General features: G+C 37.4%; 2 protein-coding genes across 2 annotated transcripts; both read left to right on the top strand.

Annotated features, from left to right (window-relative positions):
* The first annotated feature begins 13,872 nt into the window (after positions 1-13,872).
* Positions 13,873-14,255, top strand: LOC149215299 (aquaporin PIP2-5-like). Its single transcript, XM_089391067.1, has 2 exons — positions 13,873-14,019; positions 14,111-14,255. Exons 1-2 carry the CDS (start codon positions 13,915-13,917, stop codon positions 14,219-14,221), a joined length of 216 nt encoding a protein of 71 aa, XP_089247193.1. The 5' UTR covers positions 13,873-13,914; the 3' UTR covers positions 14,222-14,255.
* Positions 14,256-17,050: 2,795 nt separating this feature from the next.
* LOC149215298 (pleiotropic drug resistance protein TUR2-like) lies at positions 17,051-18,912 on the top strand. The gene is made up of 4 exons (XM_089391066.1): positions 17,051-17,352; positions 17,525-17,696; positions 18,127-18,381; positions 18,617-18,912. The coding sequence occupies exons 1-4, from the start codon at positions 17,225-17,227 to the stop codon at positions 18,884-18,886; spliced, it is 825 nt and encodes a 274-aa protein (XP_089247192.1). The 5' UTR covers positions 17,051-17,224; the 3' UTR covers positions 18,887-18,912.
* The last annotated feature ends 4,544 nt before the right edge of the window (positions 18,913-23,456 follow it).

Here is a 23,456-nt window from a genome sequence, read left to right as displayed (position 1 = left end):
ACCCCCAGACTACAAGGCTTTAGACCACCAATTACTCATAGTTTAAGGATTGGGTGACTATGGAGAATACTGACCACACCAGCAGATGCACAAGACCATGTGATGGTCAGCTGGAACTAGTAAAGAGGTCTGCAAATCTATTCCCTAATGCACAGACAGGATGACAGCTCTCTGGCACTAAGTAAACAAAAACCTGAATAACACATTCAATGATACATACAAGATCTTAACACAGAGGCAGGATGACAGCTCCTCTAATGCTAAATATCAAGAGTTCAATAAAATTGTATAACAGGCACAACCTGGAACATAATAGAAGTGAAAAGTGAGCAATTAACAACAAAAGAAGCTTGTATTAGCTGAAAATGAAGACGAGATGCTGCAAATATCACAGTAGTTACAGTCTCCAGAAGTTGAACCTTACATCAAAACAACAACCATCAACCCTGATTACATCTGTTTTCTGGGTATATATAGAGTTTCTTTACAAAAATGTTTTGTTATTCTAGGCGTGGAGGGGTCATAATTGACCACCAACCGCTTTAATTGTCTGATAGAGTCTCTGATGTAATCTGCTTACTTTAATGAATGAATTTGACGTTCTCTAGTGCTCTGTTGTACTCCTCGAGCAGGTGAAGTGTCATATGGATGAAGTTCCATAACTGCTAAATGTATTTAACTGCTCGAGGCATGTCCTTTTCTTCTTGGCAATCCCTTCTGTTGAATGCGGTTGTTGAGGATTTATTACGCCGAGTATTGGACACTGGCCACCTTTGTCCTTCGGATGCATGGGACAGGCTATGGACGAGATGACTACATAGCGGACACATGAGCATGACGGGAACAAATATCAGCCGTTGGATCAAGTGAATAGACGGCAGAGATCTCTTAGCGGGAGGAATCAGGCGGAAGCGGGAGCAGACAAACGTGAGCCATCAGATCCCGGGCGAACAGATCCGATGGCCATCGGGCAGGAGAGATGCACGGGAGATAACGAGCGGGGACGGGCGAACGGGCAGTAAGCGGTATTGATTGCACTGTCATTGGGGAGAAAGCGATAAAGGTACATGGGTGAGCGATGCCAGCCAACGTGTGACGCGTGGCAGACAGGACGTGACGGAAATCGCTTTGATCGCGAGTTAACAGTGATTGGTTTGCGGGCGCGGGAGGAGCGAATGTCGTCCGATCGAGGTGAAGATGATCGGACGATGGGGTTTTGATCGCACAAGTTTCATTTGATGTGACAGGGAAATGGCAGGTTAGGGGTTTTGTAAAAGCACGCGGTTATATGAGTTTAAAAATTAGCGCCTAGGGGCTTGACGAAATAGGGGCTTATGCCGAGTTTTGGAGGAAAACAGAGATAGCGGGGGGTTATGAGAGTGTAAGGAGAATGAAGGAGAAGAAAGAAACAGACTGATGCGAGCTGCCTCTGAGCATAAACACACGGCCAAGCTTGTATTTGGTCCTCCAAATGTCAAGACACATAGCAGAGCTAACAGTCACTCTCACAATAGTTTTAAGACATGCCAATGTGTTTTACATGTTATTCACAAGATTTGTTATAGATTAATATGCCATCAAAAAATACTAACACAATTTTTTCAGGAAGGGTTTAAAAATAGAATTCATCAATATTTGAAATTTAGAACGTGCATTGGTAAGTCCAAATGGCATAACCAAAAGCTCATGATGACCTTCATGTGTTCCAAAGGATGTTTTGAGGATGTCTTCTTGCCTCATTATGATTTAATGATATCCCAAATGAGGATCCAACTTAGTAAATAAAACTACTCCATGCAATTCATGAATGAAAGGAATATGAAGCTTAGATTTGATGGTGATTTTGTTGAGTTTTCCACAGTCTAGAAATATACACCATGAACCATCATTTTCGATAACCATCATCACTGGTCAACATAAAGAAATTTGGCTAGGTTGAATGATGTTGTCCTATGGAATTTCTTGAATCAAACACTCAATCTCACTATTTTATGCATGGGCGAAAACATGGATATGGGTTAGGGCCAAATGTGGCAATGAAATTTCATGTTTTTCCTCTATTATCGACTTGAAGCCCTCAAAATTCATATAATCATTGTGAATTTTTATTCAGAGTAAAAAGACAAACTGTGGAGAATTATGTTGTTGTCCTAATGATATTTTTTGAAAAATTATTTAGTGTTGTATGATATGTCAATTTTCGATTAATGAAATGCTTGTCCTTGCAAATTTTCACACATCTTAAGAGGTATGTGTGTGTTCACATAACATAACTTAGTCTAAAATGTGTAATTTTTAATATGTGTGTGTGTGAGAGAGCATGATCTGCATGGAGAGAGCTAAGTTTTTCATATTAAAAAACTATTTTTTATGCAATTTATTATTATTATTATTATTTGAAGTTGATGAAGTAATATTTCACTTGCATTTTTCAACCACGTGCATTTACATAAGATTTTTTTCAACTATTTAAATAAACTGAAAAACCAAAAGTACCCTTTTGAAGAGGATTCGTAAACGAAGATAGTGGCATTTTTTGATTTTTTTCATTCTATATATTTTATGATATTGTTTTTTTAGTCAACCTCTTTAAAACAATTCAAAAAAATTTCAAGCATTATGTTTATAATAAATTAGATGAAAAATACCATATCAATTTGAAAATGTGAAACTCATATGCCATTGAATATAGGATTCCTTCATGAATCCAATGTGATCAAATCCACCACCTAAGGACAAATTTAGCCCTAAGTATGATAGGTAAAAAATGGTATTGCAGGAAATTTTGGAAAAGGGGTGCTAAAATTGTGGATTTTAGGACTTAGGAGGCTCGATAAAGTGCTTAAATTCGTTCAAGAACCTAACTTCAAATTCAAATAGCTCGATCAAGCTACCTTTTTAGCACCCAAGGAGCTCGATCGAGCCATTATATTTTCCACCCAAACAAGCCCTCTTTCACCATAAAGTGTAACCGAACTCCATGCTTTCACCTGCATATGGATACCATTAAGGTCTAATTTTAGATGGTACACTTCAAAGTTGAATTATAGTAACATGGGCATGATACTGAGCAAGTGGAATAACCTTAGGAATATCTCCAAATACCTTTATTGTTGATAACCTTTTGAAGATCCAAGGGAATAAAGGATATAGATTTTTGAACATCTAATGAACACATTTGCACATTTATGCCATGGGGTCCATTTTTGAGTAATTTTTTCATGATGTTAGAGATTATCACTTATAGAGTTCCCCTTAGATACCTGTAAGAACAATTTTCCTTTTAGGGAAAATCTCATGAAAATATCTTGAGCAAGTGGAAGACCCTTAGGTAGAATTCCAAAAACCTTGGAATGATGGTTGACAACTTTTTGGATATACACTAGAGTAGAGCATATAGATGTTAGAACTTCCAATGAAAACAATTGTGCAATTATACAATGGTGTCCTCTTTTTAATAAAAATTGTCATGTTATTAGAGCTTACCACTTTGGAGGATTTCCCTTGGATACCTCTAAGATATATTTCCTTTAAAATCTCATGAAAAGATCTTGAAAATTGACGGTCATTGTTCCCAGTGATTTTAACTGTTAGACTTATCACACAACATTAGCACCACCCATTTGGATTGAAATAATGGGACTATCAAATAAATACTCGCCCATATTAAGCTTAATATTATGGAACTTCCCTGAACAATTTATGGTACCTCCATATGCAATCATTTCTTGAAATTATAGTGATGGAAATACAATGCATTTAAGAAGCTTTGCCAATTTGTAATTAACGAAGTTATTGTTACTACCTAAATTGATCAATGTTGTTACCTTTTTCCTCATCAAAGATCCTTCTATCTCAAGGGTTCTTGGAGTACTAATGCCAATCAATGAATGATAATATGTTGTTGGAGTAGTCCCTTCTAGCTCTAAATATTGTGATGGTTTCACTTATTGATCGTCTTCATCTTCACAACCTATTGAAAAAAATTCCTCTTGCCACATTTCTTCGCCTTACTATATTTTCATAGTTAAAACATAGTCCCTTTGATCATCATTCATCCATGTGTTCAGGTGTCAATCTTATCGGTTTGTGGCAAGGAGAATGGTTCAAAGAGATGCACCTCATGTTGGATTACTTCCTTGGTTTTCACCATATTTTCTTCCACATTCTTTATCGATCCTTGCATTTGTGATAACTGATCTTCCAACTTTGTTACTCAATAATAGATATCTTCTATTTCTTCATGCATCATGGATGAGCTTTTAGGAGATTTAATTATTGTAGTAACTTTTATATCTTTCTTTAGATCCATGTGAGAAAATATTAATAGTACTCCTTTTTATCATAGCTTTCAATCACCCAAAAAACATATATTCTAATCAAAATTACTTCATTATAATTTATGTACCTTAAAAAACTTAATCTGGAAAATCTTTGAATGACTGACCTTTCTCTTAATATAACTATGAGATTTCATCCCTTCTAAATATGAAAGTTTGTCCTGTAATACTATGGTGTGTCTTTTATGCAATTCCAAAGCTATGACCAAAATTTGATGTGCCAAGTGAATGTTATGGTAATATTCCCATTTTTTTTTTTTTTTTGGGCTTCTTCCCAAGAGAAAATTTATATACCATATCATGCATTCAATTATTTATATGTGATTGTGAAATTTTTATATGAGTCACTCATGTTTGTCTACTCATGAAAATTTCGTAGTCTGAAATGTCCTAAAAAAATTATAGTGAAAATGCCATTATCACTCTTTTAAAATTAATTTTAGAACCATTCACAAACCCTAATTCCACATGGTATATCTATGAAATTATAGTGAATTGGAATATAGTTTTTTAATAGATATACCTTCACTTATTTTATCAATATGCTAGAAGCTTCACAATTTGATTCTTCACAAAAAGAGAGTTATAGAAAGAGTTTGAAGTTCATTTTCTTAAAATTGATTTCAAGACCATTTACAAACCCTAGTTCTCATTTATTATATCTCCAAAATTATAGAGAAACATGGCTTTTACTAGACATACCTTGAGATTTCTTCTCGATCTTCTCCAAATTTCATGGTCTCAAACATCTCACAAAAATAATTGTAGTGAAATATCAAGATGACTCATTTGGAATATATTTAAGGACCAATAAAAAACCCTAACTTCCATAGTGTATATCTTTGAATGTATAGCAAACCAATTTACAATTTTAACTAGATGTTCCCCACAAACGCTCTTCAATATACTAAAATTTTCACGATCTGAAGTATCCTAAAAAAACATTATAGTGAAAATTCCAAGATAGCTCATTTGAATTAGCAAAACTATAGGATAATAACTCCAATACCAAATGTTATGAATATTTCACTTTAGAAATGACAAGGAACCAATAATCACAATCCACATAAAAGGGGAAGCCTCCTTTTATAACGAATACAATGTATAAGATAAAATTTGATGATCCTAAGACTAGGTCTACTTAGTATATATATAGGAGACAAACATACAATTATAGTGAAACACTACAATGAAAGGTTCTAGCGAGCATAATAATATTTCAATAGATATGTAACAACTTGATATCTAGGGATTTATAATGGGTTTTGGGGTTAACACAAGGCTTATATAGGGCTTAATATATGTCCACACACTTTTATTCAATTATTTGAATGTATGGATCAATAACATTTTCAAGAAAGAGTGAACCATCTTTGAGAACTAAGGTTGTTCCTCCAAGTGATGGAGGGTTGAATTATTTTTTCCTATTGTTTGCCTCTTCTTTAGTAATTCTTTTTTTTCCCGGAAAGAAAAATCGTAATTTCCATTATCAAGAAAATTACCTGTTGTAAATTCCCATGGCATAATTAGTAAGATGACCGTGGTCAACAGTAGAGTTGTAGAACCTGTAACAAAATTTACATAAAACCCCTGTTGGGTAGTCTGATTGTTCAAATGCTTATATATTTACATATTCGGATAGATGTGCACTATAATAACAAAATGACTGTAACTAGGGCTCATCTGCCCTTCGCAAAACTTGGTCTATGTACGGTCAGTGGTAGTACTGATAGACCTGTGCCTGAGTATGTTCTCTGATTAACCATTCTCCTCGAGGATGATTCGTTGCCTCTTTCGACAAACTGTCCGCGGCTGCATTGCATTCCCTGTATATATGAGAGCAAGTAACCAAGTCAAAAAGTGATTTTAAATATAAAACATCATCCAAAATTGTTCTAAGAGAGTAAGTATGGCATGTGTATGTGAAATTGAACCAATTTATGACCATCTTTGAGTCCCCATAAATCTGTAGTTGTCGACAGTTTTTGGTAATGGAAAAGTATAGTAATTGGTGCAAGGTCATAAGCTCTACATAGTTGTTGGTGCCATTTCCCAGCCCCAAACTGACATGGAAGTAGTGAGAATCTGATATGTGTAGGATAATGCCACCACCACACCCCCGACCTTGTGCTGCGCAATCAAAATATGCCCAGGGGTTCCTTCGATCTATGATTTCCGTTGTAATGTGTCGTGTCTTGTTATTCGATGGCTCCTCTGGGATCTCAAGGTAGTTCGTGCAGATTTTTGGGATGATCAGGTCCTAGTTGATGTATTTCCCATGGAAGATAATGTTATTTCTGCTGATCCAAATGTGCCAGGACACAATCAGCGACAAATTCCTAGATTTCAAGGGCAAGCCATTGTTCCACCAATTTTTCCAAGCAGTGGAGATGTTTCCCCCAGACCATGTATGTGTTATATTAAGAATTTGGAGTACATGTGTCCAGACATTCTGAGTTGTCGCACAGGTAAGAAAGAGGTGATTGGTGGATTCCTCCTCATTCTTGCAAAGAACACACCATGTTGGTCCAGAGAAGGCCCGTTTTTTGAGGTTGTTGCCTGTCGGAATTTTGTTTGCTATAATCTTCCACATTAGCAGTCTGGTTTTGGGGGGAGGGGGTTCTGAAGTTTCCATAGGTCCCTCCACCAGTTTTCTATGACATGAGGTTTGTGCCTTGCATGTATGATTATGTACCCCGCTTTTGCGGAATATTTCCATTTTGTGCCAGCCCCCAAATCAGCTCATCAAGCTCATCCCTTAATCTGACATGAGATTCGGATAATGCTCGCAAGTATGTCCCCCAGTCCTTGAGCCATCTATCTGGGATTTCTAAAATCTCCCCTATTAACGAAGCTTGCTTGAAAACAGATGTGTTTTTTCAGTGCCCAATCTGTGCAAAGAAAAAGATTTCTCTCTGATTTAGAATTTCTATAAGGGCTTATGGAAGTAGATGTGCATTCCCACATCCAATCCAAGGATCAACACCGATGCGGGCCTCCTCGCCATTACCTATCCACCAAGTGAGTCCTTCCCTGATTGTGTGGAGGGTGTTCAGAACAGCTCTCCAGATGACCGAAATGTTCTTTCGATTTCGGATAGGAAGTCTAATCTAGTCCGATAGTGGAGTCAGCCAGATATATTTGTAGAAGATCACATCGGGTTACAAGCTCCTATGCTTCAGGAGCATCCATCCCAGCTTTGCGGCAAGCGCTTGGGCAAAGGCAGATAGATGTTTTAGACCCCACCCACCCCACTTTTTTGGCAGGGCAATGCTGCTCCATTTTACCCAAGAAAATAGCCTACCCTCTTTGTTTCCTTTCCATAAGAAATTGCAGCAGATTCTCTGAATCCTATGGATGATTCCTTGCAGGATCTAGGCCAGGGACATCCAGTATATTAGTGTTACTTCAAGGACCGATTTAATGAGTACCAACTGACCAGCTCTGGACAGTAGCCGATGGCTCAATAGATTGAGTCTTCTTTCGATCTTAGTGATTAACCAGATCCAGTCCACTATCTTGTATCCATTTGGTTTTATCCTGAAGCCTAGATACTTCATCCCATCCTTAATGGCCAAATTTTGGAATGGGAAATTTCTCAGTGTGAGATTGATTTCTTGTTGAGAACATTTAGAAAAGGATATGGTAGATTTGATCTGGTTGCAATCCGTCCCAATGGCAGAGCTAAAGAGGCTCAGAGTCCCTGAGAAGGTGGTGATGTCATGAATCCCTCCATCCAAGAATATGAGGATGTCGTCTACAAATAGTAGATGGGTCAGAGAGCATTGGTCTATGATTTTTAGTCCTTTGATGTTCCTAGCATCCTTCTCTACGACGATCCTTCTGCTGATTCCTTCCATAACCAGGAGGAAAAGGAGGGGGGAAAGAGGGCAACCTTGTCTGAGTCCCCTCTCAGCCCAGAAGGAGTGGGTGGCAGAGCCGTTGATAAGGATGGCAAAGGAGACTGAATTAATGCAGCACATGATCCATCGGATGAAGGTTGGAGGGAAGCCCAAGTGGATGAGTATCATTTTGATATATAGCCAACTAACCTTATCAAATGCCTTGGAGAGGTCGATTTTGAGCATCAATCCTTTAAGATTTTTCATCTTGATGGAGTGTAGAGCTTCTTGTGTAGTGCCAATGGCCTCATGAATTTCTGGTTTTGTAGGAAGGCAAACTGCTCCGGGGAGATATGCTCCGATAGGATGGGTTTAATGTGGTTGGCTATGATCTTGGTGATGATCTTGTAGAGACAATTGTAGAGGGATATAGGCCTGAAGTCATTAAAAGATGAGGGGGAGTCCGATTTGTGGATAAGGGCAATGAATGTGGAGTTGATGGGACCATGTAATCAGCCCTGGACTCGGCATTCTTCAACCACAGCAAGAAGGTCATGTCCAAGAGTGTTGAAAAAGGTAAGGTAAAATTCCACTGGCCAGCTGTCTGGACTCGGGCTCCTGTCTCTTTTGAACCATTTGAGGGTGCTTTCCAACTCCCCCAAACTCACAGGTTTAGTGAGGTTGTCCAAGATATCAGGCTCGACGAATCGAGGGAAATGCTCAGCTAGATGGATGATATCAAGTAGCGTAGCTCCAGGAGGGGATTTGTACAACTATTTGAAGTGCGGGATACCCAAGTTAGAGAGATGAGCATGAAAGATGGCCAGCCCACCATCCTCCGATGGGAGCTGCCAGATCATGTTGCTGGCCTTTCTTCCATTTGCAAATTTATGGAAGAATTTTGTGTTGTCGTCCCCTACTTGAAGCCATATGGCCCTGCTTCTGAGTCTCCAAGACTCCTTCCAAGCCAGAAGAATCTTATCTCTTTGAGCTTCAATCTCCACTAGCTACAATTGGGTATCTATGGAGTGATAACCCCTGCCCTTTTTGTCCATGAGATTGGCAATCAAAGATTCTAACTCAGAGATGGCCCGATCCTCCTTGACATTCTTCTGCTTGGCCCATTCAATTGAAATTCGTTTAAGTTTGTATAGGTTATTGTAGAACCCCACGGCCTTCCATCGCTCGGCAGGGAGGGGGTGTGAATTCCAGAAATCCTTGACCATCTTGTGATAGTTAGGATCCAAGAGCGAGGACAAGTTGAACTTATATGGGCCCCGAGTTTTGGCTGAGGCAACCGCTATTTCCAGGTAAATAGGTGAGTGATCTGATATGCCACCCGAGCCCACCCATTTCCTATAGCTGTTTAATGTCATCAATAGCTCTTCATGGATCAGGAAACGATCCAGTCTTCTTCCTAAGGCGGCCTCTCCAGTTCTTCTATTATGCTAGGTTGGCCTCTTTTTATTCATAGGGACGTCAATGAGACCTTTCGGTCAAATATGGAGCTCAGCTGATCCGAGAGAGGATCGAGTTGAGAGTGGTGACCCCATGATTCTTCGTTGCCTATGGAGAAATTAAGGTTACCTCCCAAAATATTGGAAGGGTTGGTCAGAGGCCCATCCAAAAGATGATTCCAGAAATCCAGTCTATGTTGATAGGGAGCATATATATTAATGATACGGATCTGTTTGCTCAGTGCTGTGGTGAAGAGACCCATACCAAGAAATCCGAGACCACCCCAAGATGCAATCACTTTGATGGTCTAAGGATTTATCCCGAGGGTAAGACCCCCAAATCTGCCAGCTGCATCCATGGCTTGAAAATGCCATCTAGGTAGAATACTCAAAAGAATTTTTACAGTTCGTTCTAAGGACCCCAGAGTTTCTTGTAGGAAAATAATATCATAGGGTTCGCATGATATGAGTCTCTTGAGTGCCAGTTTCTTTTAAGGGCTAACCAAGCCTCTACAGTTGAAGGAGAGCCATTTCATCGGGAAACCACGGAGGGGGAGTCTGCTGCTCTAAGCACCCATTCAATAGTGTTTTGACGGCCCTAGGCAACGTTGACCCTGACAATTTTGATAGCTTTGGCGAGTTTGAAGGGCCGCCCTTGTGTCGGCTTATGGTCGGAGGGGGCATGAATGATACCCAGTCCCAGGGACTTAGGTGTGGAAGGTCTGCGAGACCCAAGGTTATAGGCATGTAGGCCCTTAGGCGATTTTTTAGGTGAAGGGTGGTTCGCCAAGCCCGTAATCAATGGAGGGGTAGTGGAGTAAATAGTCTAGGGTTGATTCAAGGAGCACTTAATAGGGTCCGAAATGAAGTCGGTGGAAGAAGGAAGTGATGCCATAAGGACAGATAAATGATCAAATTGAAAGACAGAGGAGAAGGGTGTAGAGACAGTACCCGAAGACGGAGCTGCTTTCACCGCAGATCTGGATCTGGTCTTGGGAGGAGATGGAGGCGACATCTGGGAGGCACTGGAAGTTTGGACAGTGTTCCCAGCATCATCCTTAGTGAGATCTAGACTTGGGTGATGCACATCAACCATCGGCTCTTCTGAATGCCTTTGCGACGGACCCATTATAGCCGAGACTGTTTTCGAGAGAAGGGGGCAGTCCTTGTAAAGGTGTCCAAATTTATGATAGTGGCGACATCAGAAAGGTACCCCCTCGTAGTCCAGGTTTTGCCTGCGAGTGTAATGTCTCCAGAGCAGTGTAATCTTCTCCTCAAGTCTAGCTCTGGTACACAGATGCACCGGAATTCGGGCCATGGTCATGATCCCAAATATTTCAAAGGATTGATCATGATCCAAGTAGGTTCCCAGGGCATCCCCAATTCTCTTGGAGATCGAGGGAGTCCAGTATTGTAGAGGAAGGCCCAGCAGTGGAACCCATATTGGACCAGCTCCAAGCTGTTCGCACTCTAGATCAAACAAGGGGTCCCAACGCTTCAACAAAACTGGCACTAACTCGATATACCAAAATATGGAGAGGATCCAGTTCGTGTATTCCTCCTGGTGGAAACAATGGGCGAACTAGCGCCTTGCTAGTACATGGATGATGGGGAGATATTTGAGGAGGGAGCCCCAGATTTCCTCAGTCCAAAGCTTCAGCCGTTCAACAGAGTAATTCCTCCCTCGGACGCGCCCGACCAGAACCTTCTTGGTTGTGTTGTCCACTTCTCCCATCGATAGGTCCTCTCCCAAGGCTAGCTTAATGTCTTTATCACCAACCCTAAGGCACCTGCCCTTTTTTTCTTGTCTGAGCGCCTGGCCATTAGGAAATCCTTTAGTAGTCCACGGATCCCTTGGTTAACTGTCTACGGAGTGGAGGGGGTGGATTTAGGGGTGGGAATGGGGGAGCTAAAGCAGCCAGAGTGTATAGGAGTGTTAGGGTTAGGGTTAGGGATAGTAGGGATGGATGAGCTACCAGGGGGGTAAGGGTTAAGGTTAGGGTTTTCTGGTCATGAACCAGGGATGGGAGCGAAACCAAGAGGGGCAGAGATGAGAGGTAGTTGTGGGAGTGGCACGTTGAAAGATGGATATGCCAGTAAGCAGGAGCCCAAAAGATTCAGCATAGCCGAGGAAAGAGGAGGGCAATCCAACCCAGGGTCATCTTCAAGATGAACAGTGGAGGTATGGGCGGCAGATGGATGAGTTCTACCAAGAGCGGAGCTAGAGGATGACAGCGGGCGCCTAGGAGCAGCAGAGTGACCCGGGAGTGACACGGCGCGGTGCGAGGTTCTATTGGTCTTAAGGGAGAGGGGGATTGATGATTTACCCGCCCCCTCCATGCTAGGTTCAGCCCTTGACCGAGGTCACGTTGTTGGGAGAAGCGGAAGGTCCACCGCAACCTTACTTGAGAGACAAAAAACTGTAACAGGAGGTGTGTCGATGTTGTTCCAAGGTTAGAGAACCAACCCCTCTTCTTTAGTAATTCTTATTTAAACAATAGGTCCCATTTCAAATAACATTTAATTATCAATTTTCTAGGTTATTTGGACACTAGAACGCTTGGCATTACAAGCCTAGAAGCATCCTTGCCACATGGTCATGTTTTTTTTTCTTAAGAATAGAAAACCAAAACAATTGAATTATCTAAAATGGTAATTGCACTTTAAATATCTATTAAGCCATGTTAGAGAGAGCTATATATGTCTTTAAAAAAAAAATCACAAATTCATCTTCTCCTACACACAAAAGAAGCAAAATTATCTTAAAGTTTAGATAACAAAAAATAAGAGTTTTTCACTCTATTATTATTAAAACCTATATTTTTCTATCTTTAAATTTGAGTTGAAAGATAAAAATTGAAATGGATAGTTTCCTCATAGTTTCCCCATCATTGTCATATTATCAGAGAGGAAAGAAGCTTCTAAATGGCAAACAATAATTAAAGATCTGATGACATGGGTGGAAAAAACCATTAGTGGAAACAAACATTAAAAAAGAAAATTATGACGTGAATGCATTATTAGTCCCTGCCTGGGACTCTTAGCAATCGATCGTGCGTTGACTGCCTATTAATCTCTTGTTTGACCAAAAAATATTGCTATACATCACAATTTTAACCAAAGTTTTCATATTAAAAAATAATATAAAATTTATTATGTAATTGCTGATTGGCCAACAAAGTTGAGGGTCTTATTGCGGGCTTCGCAGGTTTCAAGACGGGTAAAAGTAAGATATCCTAAGTTTTTGGTACCTCTTCTGCGTGTCCTTGCGGCAAACTTTTCTGATATCCAAAGTTTTCAGGTGCAAAAGATATTCAACTTTTCTGCTATCCAAGGTTTTCTCGTGCAAAAGATTTTTATATCCAAACTAAATATTCTGGTGCAAAAGATTTTTATATCCAAACTAAATATAATTCACTAAAGATTTTTATATCCAAACTACATATAATTCACTGACACAAACTTCAGAGAGAATTTACTGCCACATGGCTATCTGCATGCGGAAGCTCTAGTGGGCTTTCTGCATGCGGCAGCTCTGGTGCTATCTGTAGGCGAGCAAGTTGATTTCTCATTATGAGTCATTGTTCTCAGGTAGGCCGCGCCCTTTTTTTGGAACTGGTTTCTTTTATAAGCGAGGTCCTTCGATAATATGACATATAATCTCTAGGTTCTGTACCAGGGTTTCGACCATGAGGCCAAGACTGTGTTCTGAGTTTTCTCGCAATTGCTAGAGTTGGAATGTCAAAGGTTTCATTATCTGTTTTTAGTTCAGCCTCCTCCATGGCGGTTGCCAAAAAATATTCTAATAGTTTGTTACAGTTTGTTGTAAAATAGTTTGATGCGTGTCCAGTATTACAATTTGTTGTAAAATTGTTTGACGTGTTTCTGTGTTTAGCGTTGTATTTGTCTGGCAACGACGTGACTTTTGGTGTTGCATGTCGTGCTCTGCCCTTCCTAAGATTCCGTCTTATAAATGAGAGAGATCGTAATGTTCTCCTTGGAAGTGAAATTTCCAGTCGGACTATTTCTTTTGGAAATGGGATGTGCACCTCGCCCTCGACGATTTCTGGTGAGGAATTCCATGTGAACGATTTCTGGTGAGGAATTTCCATGTGAACCTTGCCTGTACGTTATCATTGTCCATTTCTTGAACGTGTATGCAGTAAGCAATTTTATTATTATGTATAATACACTGATTATTTAATCTATTAATAGATGCTAATATACTGATTGGCGCAGGCTTTGGCTCCGGTTTCAATTGGTTTTGCTGTATTCATGGTACACTTGGCAACCATTCCCGTCACTGGAACGGGCATCAATCCTGCCAGAAGCTTTGGAGCAGCCGTGATTTATGGCCATAAGAAATCCTGGGACGACCATGTAAGAAGAGGATAATAGTCTCCTTTCTGTTGTTTTCTATTTATCAGTATTGCAGATTTTATGGAATTAAATTTTGATTCTTACATTGCAGTGGATCTTCTGGGTTGGTCCTCTTATTGGAGCTACGGTAGCTGCTGCATTTCACAAATACGTTATCCGAGCATCCCTGAAATGGCACAGCAAGGAACCCAACAATGTTTAATACAGAAACTGGACTTTGTTCATGCGGATGCATTTGTGTTGTAAAAATTGTGTTTGCTTTTAGATGTTGTATGTTTTGAGGGGCCAATATTTCGCGTATGTTAATCTTAGAATAGGCATCAATAGATGCTAAAATAAATTTGATACGATGGCAAAAAGCATAGTTACCAAGTTCGCCCGAATTCGGGCAAACAGTACGGAAATTCGCCGATTCTGTTCGTCCGCCAAACAGTTCGCAGAAATTCAATCCGATTCGTTGTGTTAAAGGTTAATCGCGGGGTTAATGCAGTTTGTTAATTCTGTGCGCAGGATGCCTTCTTACCATATATGGAAAATCTGAAAATGACAAGGAGTTAGGTTAGTAAACAGTCACCCATTTCAAAGTCAATCCAACTATTACTTGTATATTTGGATACAAAAATGGTCATAATTTCTGTAATTCTGTACTAGGAGTATAACCATAAATAAATAAATCGATGTAAATAATCCAAATTCAAACCCCAAAGCATTACCAATTGAGAGGGTTTCAGTCGCAATGTTTTCCTCCCAACACTTAACGGACCAAATGAGGGAAGCAGAGTGAGATGGGAGGAGGCCATTACTTTGAAAAGAGAGATAGAAGCGGGATGGAATATAGGGAAAGGAAAAAAATGACCAAGAAAGTAAAAATTGAAAATATCAGTGAAATTAGAAAAAATCAGTTTTTTCAATAACAGAACATAAGTGAAAGTAGCTTATTTTTCATTGTTACAAGATTCTATGAATCTAAATAAAGAGTTTAGATGGCATATATAAAGAAGGAAAATAAAAAGTTAAAAAGGCAGAACAAAATAGAAGGTAAAATTATTATTAGAAAATTTGTGTTTTTTCAATCATGGAAACCTAAATGTGTGAAGTAACTTAATTTAATTAGTTTTTATTTATGGAAAGATTGATGTTTTGGAGAGAAAAGATGAATAGTAATTTTATTTCTAACATTGTTATATTATTTAAAATTAATAAAAAAATATTCATAATTCAAAATAAATTGAGAAAAAATTAAGAAAAAAAATGTTTTTATGATGTCTATTATCGAATTTTTTGCGAATTGAATTTTTTTCATTCGAATTTTTATCGTATCGAATCGAATTCGAATTCGAACTTGGTAACTATGGCAAAAAGTATTGTTGTCCTTATTTGGCAAGTTGATTCCAATCGTATTTTGTCCGCCAAACATTTCTAATGTCAGGATTGTGTCTTATAAGCAGTGTATTGCTGAAAAGAGTGTTGCTGCCTAGATGGTGTGGGAGGCTGCTGGGTGTGGGGTGAGACGAGGAGCAATGTATAGCACCTGACGTCCGGTCTAGGGTTCGACTCTTTCAGAGATCATTAATAATTATTGTTCTTTAGTGAAGTTTAAGTTACCTTTTCAGTCGTCTAAATTCTTTAAATGCAGTTTCTTCGGTGTCTTGCCAACCTGGAATATACTTATCGATACGCCATTTCTAAGATGTTTTCTGGAAACGTAAGCCGCGTCATGCCCGCAGCCCGACATGTGTATGTCAAAGAAGGCCAGCAATGCATAATAATTCTATTTTTTATTTTCTTAAGTTAAGCAAATGTGCATCGGCCATTGCCATGTCACATGCCAGAGGAGAGAGTAGGCCAGTAAGTTTAAGAATCAATGTTGAATTTAATGTGTGAATCATTTAAATGGATTTGAAATTTTTTCCAGAAAATACAAAAGGAGTTAATAAATTAAAGTTAATTTGTTTGAATTATTTAAATGGATTTGAATCTTTTTCAAGAAAATACAAAAGAAATTAATAAATTAAAGTTAATCTGTTTGAATTATTTAAATGCATAGTGGGAGTTGAAATTCAAAATGTATATTAGATATTAAAATTTTAATTGAAAATGTTTTTATTTATTTATTTTTAAATTAAAATTACATTGTATATTAACATTTCAAAAATGCTTTGAGTAGAATTACTTTTGCTTACTTGTATTATGCTCGTTTCTTTACCTGTATCATGTCACTCATACAAGTGTAGTATATGGGACTCATACAAGTGTAGTATATGCAGATGTCATGACATAGCTAGCACAATCTCTTTTTCCTAGGCCTAATTGAACTAAGGTGAACCTGGATTGTTCCTTCTCATGCCTAATAGAACTAGTAATCCCAAGTATAACATGGTCCCATGTAAGGCCATCCTGTCCTATCAACCCATCCCGGAAACTGAACTTGTAAATTCCTCTGACTAAACTTTGATGTCATGTGTATTACACAAATTTCATGTTAAATCGTGCCCCACAGCAGAGAAAAACTCTTGCATGTTAGCCTTCTGCCATGTGCATGATAGCTCTTTGACACGCCATGGAGCCTGGCACAACACTTGTCTCTAATCAACTTCACCACTGGTCTTTAACATACCTGCTTCACCACCCATTTGCTTCTAATCTACTGCTTTGATTTACAGTTTGATAGGAGTGTAGCGAAGCAAAGAACCTATCCATTCCACTGCTTTACATTATGATTTGACAGTTCAATATGGTTCGCTACACTGATCTGTGTCTTTAGTTAACACGACGATGGCGCAGTCGGTTCTCCCTGTAGAGGTGTTACGGCCAGTTATGTAGGAGGAATAGCAGGGTTCAGCCAGCGGCCCGCATTTTTTTAAATATATTCCCATCTCCCAGAGCCTTTAAATTGTTTTTATATTCCCATTTCCCATACAAATCATGGATAGGCTATCGTTTTGCATGCATATAAGTTTCCATGTTTATTTATCCCAATTTGATTATGTTTTGGACTTACAATTCATATCTCCATTAGCTATAATGCCAGCATTTTGTGTTTTATGAATGTGGATTTATTCAATGCTACTGAAAACATAATGCATAATGTGGGTTTTTCCACAGGCATAATAAAGTTCTCATTCAGGAACTCAGCGAACCAGTCCAAGACTCAAAGGATTTGTGTTTTGAAAGGCAATTTGGTCAATCCTTTGCAGTTCAAATCATGGCTTGTTTGTGGAAGCAAAACTCGTCGTATTGGAGAAATCCTCAGTACAACACCGTTCGACTCATATTCACCTTTTGCTGCGCCCTAATATTTGGCACTATTTTCTGGAGAATTGACCGGAAGATGTAAACATTACTTTCTCCTACAATCACAAAATCTAATCAATCTAGACCCAATTCTTTTGTGTCATTGGATGTTGTTTACGAGCAAAACCAACAAGTATACTAAATACTTTGGGATGCAATCTAATATTCAAGGTAGATGCAATTCTTATGTGTCATTGGATGTTGTTTACAGGCAGAACCAACAAAATATATTAAATGCTTTGGGATCCATGTTCGCAGCTATTATATTCCTGGGTTTCAGCAATGCCGTTTCTGTCCAACCAGTAGTCGATGTCGAAAGGATAGTTTTATATAGAGAAAAGGGAGCAGGAATGTATTCGGCTCTTCCGTATGCTATTGCTCAGGTATGTACTTTTTGCAGGAACGTATTCGGCTCTTCCGTATGATATTGCTCAGATATGCACTTTTTGGTTTTGTATTGTTTTATCAATATAGACTCATTCAATTTAATTTGATCATTGTTAAATTGGCGTATACATTTTTTTTTGGTTCATGAACAAGGAACCCATCTAGTAGCATTTGATTAGTAAAGTGTAAATTTACATAAGTGCATATATTCTATTTTTTTATTTGAATTTAGTATTTGATTACAAAAGTATAAATTTACAAAATCGAACCTAAAATAAATTTAATTATTAAAACCTAAATTTGTAGAAATATATATATTCTACCTCTACATACTCTTAAAACGCTCAAACTGTAATATTATAAAAATAAGCATACAAACATAGCTTTAAAGCCTTCTACTAATACAACCATATTTATGTTACACAGCTTTTGATCGAAGTGCCATACATATATATTCAAACACTGGTCTATGGTGTGATAGTTTATGCATTGACAGGCATGAAGTGGACAGCAACCCAATTCTTTTGGTATTTGTTTTTCATGTTCTTCACGTTCCTTTATACCACATACTATGGGATGATAATGGCGGCTGTCACTCCTAATGCAACCATAGCTTCAGTTCTCTCCTCGGCTTGTATTGCAGTGTGGATGATTTTTAGCGGCTTCATAATTCCACGTCCGGTGAGAATTACAGAGTATTTTCTCTATGTATTGTTCAATTTAATTTGATTGCAGATTTTGGAAATTCCATGATGGATAGGAGTATAATCAGTTCATTTTAGTGGTTTCTATCTATCAAATTTCCAAAACTCTTACCATAAAAAAAGTAATTACTCTTTTTTTTCCCTTTGGGCTCGTCACAAAAATTAGTCAAATAAATGTTCATTGATAATGTGAGTGTTTTTGGGCGTTACAGCGGATTCCTCTGTGGTGGAGATGGTATTACTGGGCATGCCCCTTCGCATGGACGCTCTACGGACTGGCGGTATCTCAGTTTGGCGATATTTCAGATGAAGTGGTGATGGCAGATGGCGAGAAGCAACAAGTGAACGAATTTCTGAGTAATTACTTTGGATATAAACACGATTTTCTGGGACCGGTTGCAGTTGCAACAGTGACAATCGCACTTTTGTTCGCTGCGATCTTTGCACTGAGCATTAGAACACTTAATTTCCAAAAAAGATAGAAAGAGCCTTTATTCTTTTGTTCAGAACAAAGGATTTTTTTACAATCTATGACTGATTTCAGTTGCTTGAGTAAGTAAACAAATTAGAGGGAGATAGCTACAGAAAACAAGTTATGTTCGTATCAATGAATAAATTCTTATAAAATATTTTATTTATAATAAATAAATAAATAATTATAAAAATAAAAGAAATCTGCGTAACGCAATACATATTATTATCTTCTATATACATATTTTCATTTTTCATTTTTAAATATTTATGGTGAATTATAGTCATTATTTTTATTAAAAGATAATTTTAATTTAATATTTTTTTTAAATGATTAATTTTTATTTTTTAAAATTATTAAAATATAAATTTATAAATTAATAATTTACAATACATTAACACTAACAAAGTGAAATTAATTTTTTGAGGAGCTCACGTGGTAAGATACTGAAAATGAAAACTAAATGAAAACAATGTCTCATCTTCACATCTAGACAGTTTGCTAAATTTTAATTTAAACATTTTATAAGCATATTCATTAGATAAAATAATGTTTTAATTTAAATATCTTAATAAATTAATGTAATAGTTTAAGGAAGTTCGATTTTTTTGTTTTTAAATTAGAAGTTTTATTTTTAACAAATATTTAGACAGTAAATTATATTACAGTAGAAATATAATATTCCTATCACAAAGCACGTAGAAATATAATATTCGTATCACAAAGCACAAAACTGAGTTTTATGTTGGATGGAATGTGATTGCCGCACCCACCAAACTCTTCATTAATCACATTTGGTCATCCAAAGGCAAAGTTAAATATGGTTTCTGCAAGGTTGGCACCTCTTCTAAGTTCCTGCAGACCCCGGCAGGGACTACCGCCACGGCAGTGGCTCCTTGTTTACCTTTTACCTTTACATTTACATTCTTTATAGTAACTATTGCAAGTGCAATATATCTAAGTTAGAAGGGGATAACCTGATTTTAGAGAAATGTGTATGCCAAAGTTCTCAATATCAATCCAATCAATCAACATGTGGGGATAGTAAAATTTGAAAAGTTTCCTTATTGATGCATCTTATTTCATTCAACTCATATTTTTAGACATGCACAAACTAACACAAATTACTTGAAATGTGATGATGGCACTTGTTTATTAATGGATTGAAAATATAGAGAAGGAATTGGAACATGACAAGGATTTTGTGTTGACTTTGTTTGAATTCATAATTGGTTATGATTGATTGAGTAATTTATTATGGAGAATTGATATCTAAAACAAGATTACAAGATGGGTTAATTTGAAATGTAAAAAAAAGTCAATGGTGTGGAGAAAAAGAGGAACACAACTACATAATAAAGCCTAATAATGGAAGAGATTGGATTAAGGAACACAATATGTGAGAGCAAAGGATGAACACAAAGCATGATGCACAATGAAATGAAATATCAAAAGGAACATGACGACAACTTTAAAATGTCTCATGTGTAATGGATAGGGACCGAACAAATTAAGAGATTTTGGATACAATTATAGCTTCAAATTTAAACCAATTGGGAAGCATGTACAACTTTTGAAGTACTAAAATTTGTTAGTCTAAAAGAAAACCATTGTCTTCTCATATATCTCTTATGTTTATTCATTTCTATCAAATTCTTTGACAAGATGAAATGGAATTATATGTCAAATCATCTTTAATCAAATTATAGATTTAGGTCACCAAAGGACCTAACTAACCCTTTGACTAAGTAATTGTTGATCTCAAAATACATTATCTAATATTGTTTTTAATATAAATTTTGAAATCTTTATATTTATATTTTTCAAATATATATAATATATTTTTAATGATAAAATTATTAAGGTCTATATTAACCTACCACTCCATGTACCAAACAGAAAACAAACTTCAACTCCTTCGAAAACCTACCTTTATTTGCTCTTTTACCATCCTACAATCAACTTAAAAAAAATACTTATGTACTTTCTCTCTTCGCTCTCCTTGATCACCACCATGCATGATTTCTCTTCAACTCACTTAACTAACCTCCAAAAAAAACCTTAAACGTTACACTTTCAAACATACCAGTAATGTTTACGATAAAGGGGAATTGAAAAATTGGTGAATAATAATGAAGTTGTTGTTGGTAGCTTCTGATCTTCAATTTGTTCAGACAAGATACAAAACTATGACATATGGCATGTTGCTAACATGCCAGCTGCCACTATCCAACACCACTTCCACCCAAACCTAAATATGATTCAAACAAAGACTAAAAACCATAAACATCAATAAAAATATTTCCGGATGGTAATAAGTGAAGAACATACAAATAAATGGAAATTATTTATGAAAACATTGAAATGATATATTCCTTTAACAATCTATCATTTGCATAATAGATTTGATAAATTAAATTCAGAAACAACACCTTGCTATTATAGCGAAGATAAAAATATTTCTGGATGGTAATAAGTGAAGAACATACAAATAAATGGAAATTATTTATGAAAACATTGAAATGATATATTCCTTTAACAAATCTATCATTTGCATAATAGATTTGATAAATTAAATTCAGAAACAACACCTTGCTATTAAAGCGAAGATAAGCTGTACTACTTTAGAAATAGCATTGCCGAAAAAGATCATCAAACAATAATGGTTGAATTCGAAAGCTCCAACTGCTTAAATAAAATACATAGAGAGACTAATCCACGACTCCTATGCTCATGCTAAGCAGCATAGCCTTAGAGGGGAACTCCATGGGATCCATCAACGTTGAAGCCAGAGATTAGATCTAAATTTTATTTTCTAGAAAAACGAAACAGAAAAGGTTGCCATAAGAAAATTGCTTTAATCTTCGTATGATTTAGCTAAATAACTGTTTTAATCTTCGCAACAAATGCAGAAAGCCAGCTTGTACAATTTAGCTAGATAACTGTTTTAATCTTCGCAACAAACGCAGAAAGCCAGCTTGTACAATTTAGCTAAATAACTGTTTTAATCTTCGCAACTGACTATAACTGCCGATCAGTTCTTCAAAACAATCACAACTTTATGGTTATTTAGATATGACAATGGATAATTTTTAACAAATTTACAACCCAACATTTAGCAATGAACCAAGAAATCTATCCATTTACAAGAACGTTCCTAGTCGTTTGAAACTTTAAAAACTAAATAAGAGCACTCGAATTTTATTTACAAAAACTACTCTGCAACCGCTGAATTTACATTGATGGCAGATTTCGAAATATATTTACATGAACTAAATAAATGCACTTATGTGCAAGGACTGCTTTGCAACTGTTAAATTTAAATTGATTGCAGATTTCCAAATATTTTGGAATATGATAAATAAAATGAAGATCAAATTAACTTTACTCTTATCTACGATAGAGAATATAGATAAAAACGGCTAACAGCAACTCCTGTCCTATGCCGCACGCTTACATTAAACAGTTTATAAACCTGTCAGCAACATGAAAGTATTGCATGGCCAATCGTCTGCTCAGAGCTAATGCACCGATCACACTGCCAAACCCAATTGCGATTCCAAAACCCATTCCAGCTTCCCATGATTCCCACCAACGAACAAGTGTCTGCTCATGACTATGGTCAGGCTCACCTGATGCTTGATCGCTGCAGTTTCTCTGAAGCGGAGAACCGCACAGCTCCGGGTTACCAGAGAACGAGGGTACCCCAAATGTGTCCAATTGTCCTACATATGGAATCCTTCCTGATAGGTTGTTATTTGATAGGTTAAAAGCGCCAAGGAAGCTAAGCTTTGCAAGTGTAGCAGGTATTCTTCCCTCTAACTGGTTGCATGACATATCTAAACTTTCTAAATTTACCATTGTCCCAATTTCTTCTGGAATGTTTCCCATAAGATGATTATGGGACAGATTCAAAGTCTGCAGACCCCGCAGATCTCCAATTTCGACGGGAATGTCACCAGAAAGGATGTTTGCCGAAAGATCCAGAGAAGTGACAGCCGTGAGGAAGAATTCATACGCCATTTCCTGACCCTTGTCAGTCACGTTAACTACATCTTTATAGTACTGTCCATACCTCAGCTCAGGCTTAGCGGGTCTGTACTTGGGGAAATTTTTGTCGATCATTACTGATATGTTTGAAAGATGTGGCGGTATCGTACCTGACAGACGGTTCATTCCTAGATCAAGAATTTGGAGCTGCTGAAGGTATCCGATTTGGATGGGTATTCTACCTTCCAAATTGTTTGATCTGAGAACAAGTATGCGGAGTTCAGAAAGATCCACAATCCATTCGGGCACTTTGCCTGAGAGCCTGTTTCTGCTCAAATCCAAAATTTCTAATTTTTTACAATTTTGCAGAGACTCGGGAATATTTCCACTTAAATTGTTACTATTGATGTGCAGTACCTGAAGTTTCTTCAATTTTTCCAGTTCCATCGGTATCGGTCCATGGAATTTATTACCTGCTAGATTCAATACCTTGAGAAAAGAGCAGTCACCTAAATGGGAGGGCAGGTTGCCAGATAACATGTTGTCCGAAATATCCAGAGCCTCTAGATGCTCTGATTGCTCACAAATGC

Source organism: Pinus tabuliformis, chromosome 1_1 (assembly GCF_031772625.1).
Source record: "Pinus tabuliformis cultivar Carrire ecotype Pingquan chromosome 1_1, CPIR1, whole genome shotgun sequence".
NCBI lineage: Eukaryota > Viridiplantae > Streptophyta > Pinopsida > Pinales > Pinaceae > Pinus > Pinus tabuliformis.
This window is presented reverse-complemented; position numbering and strand designations above follow the sequence as displayed.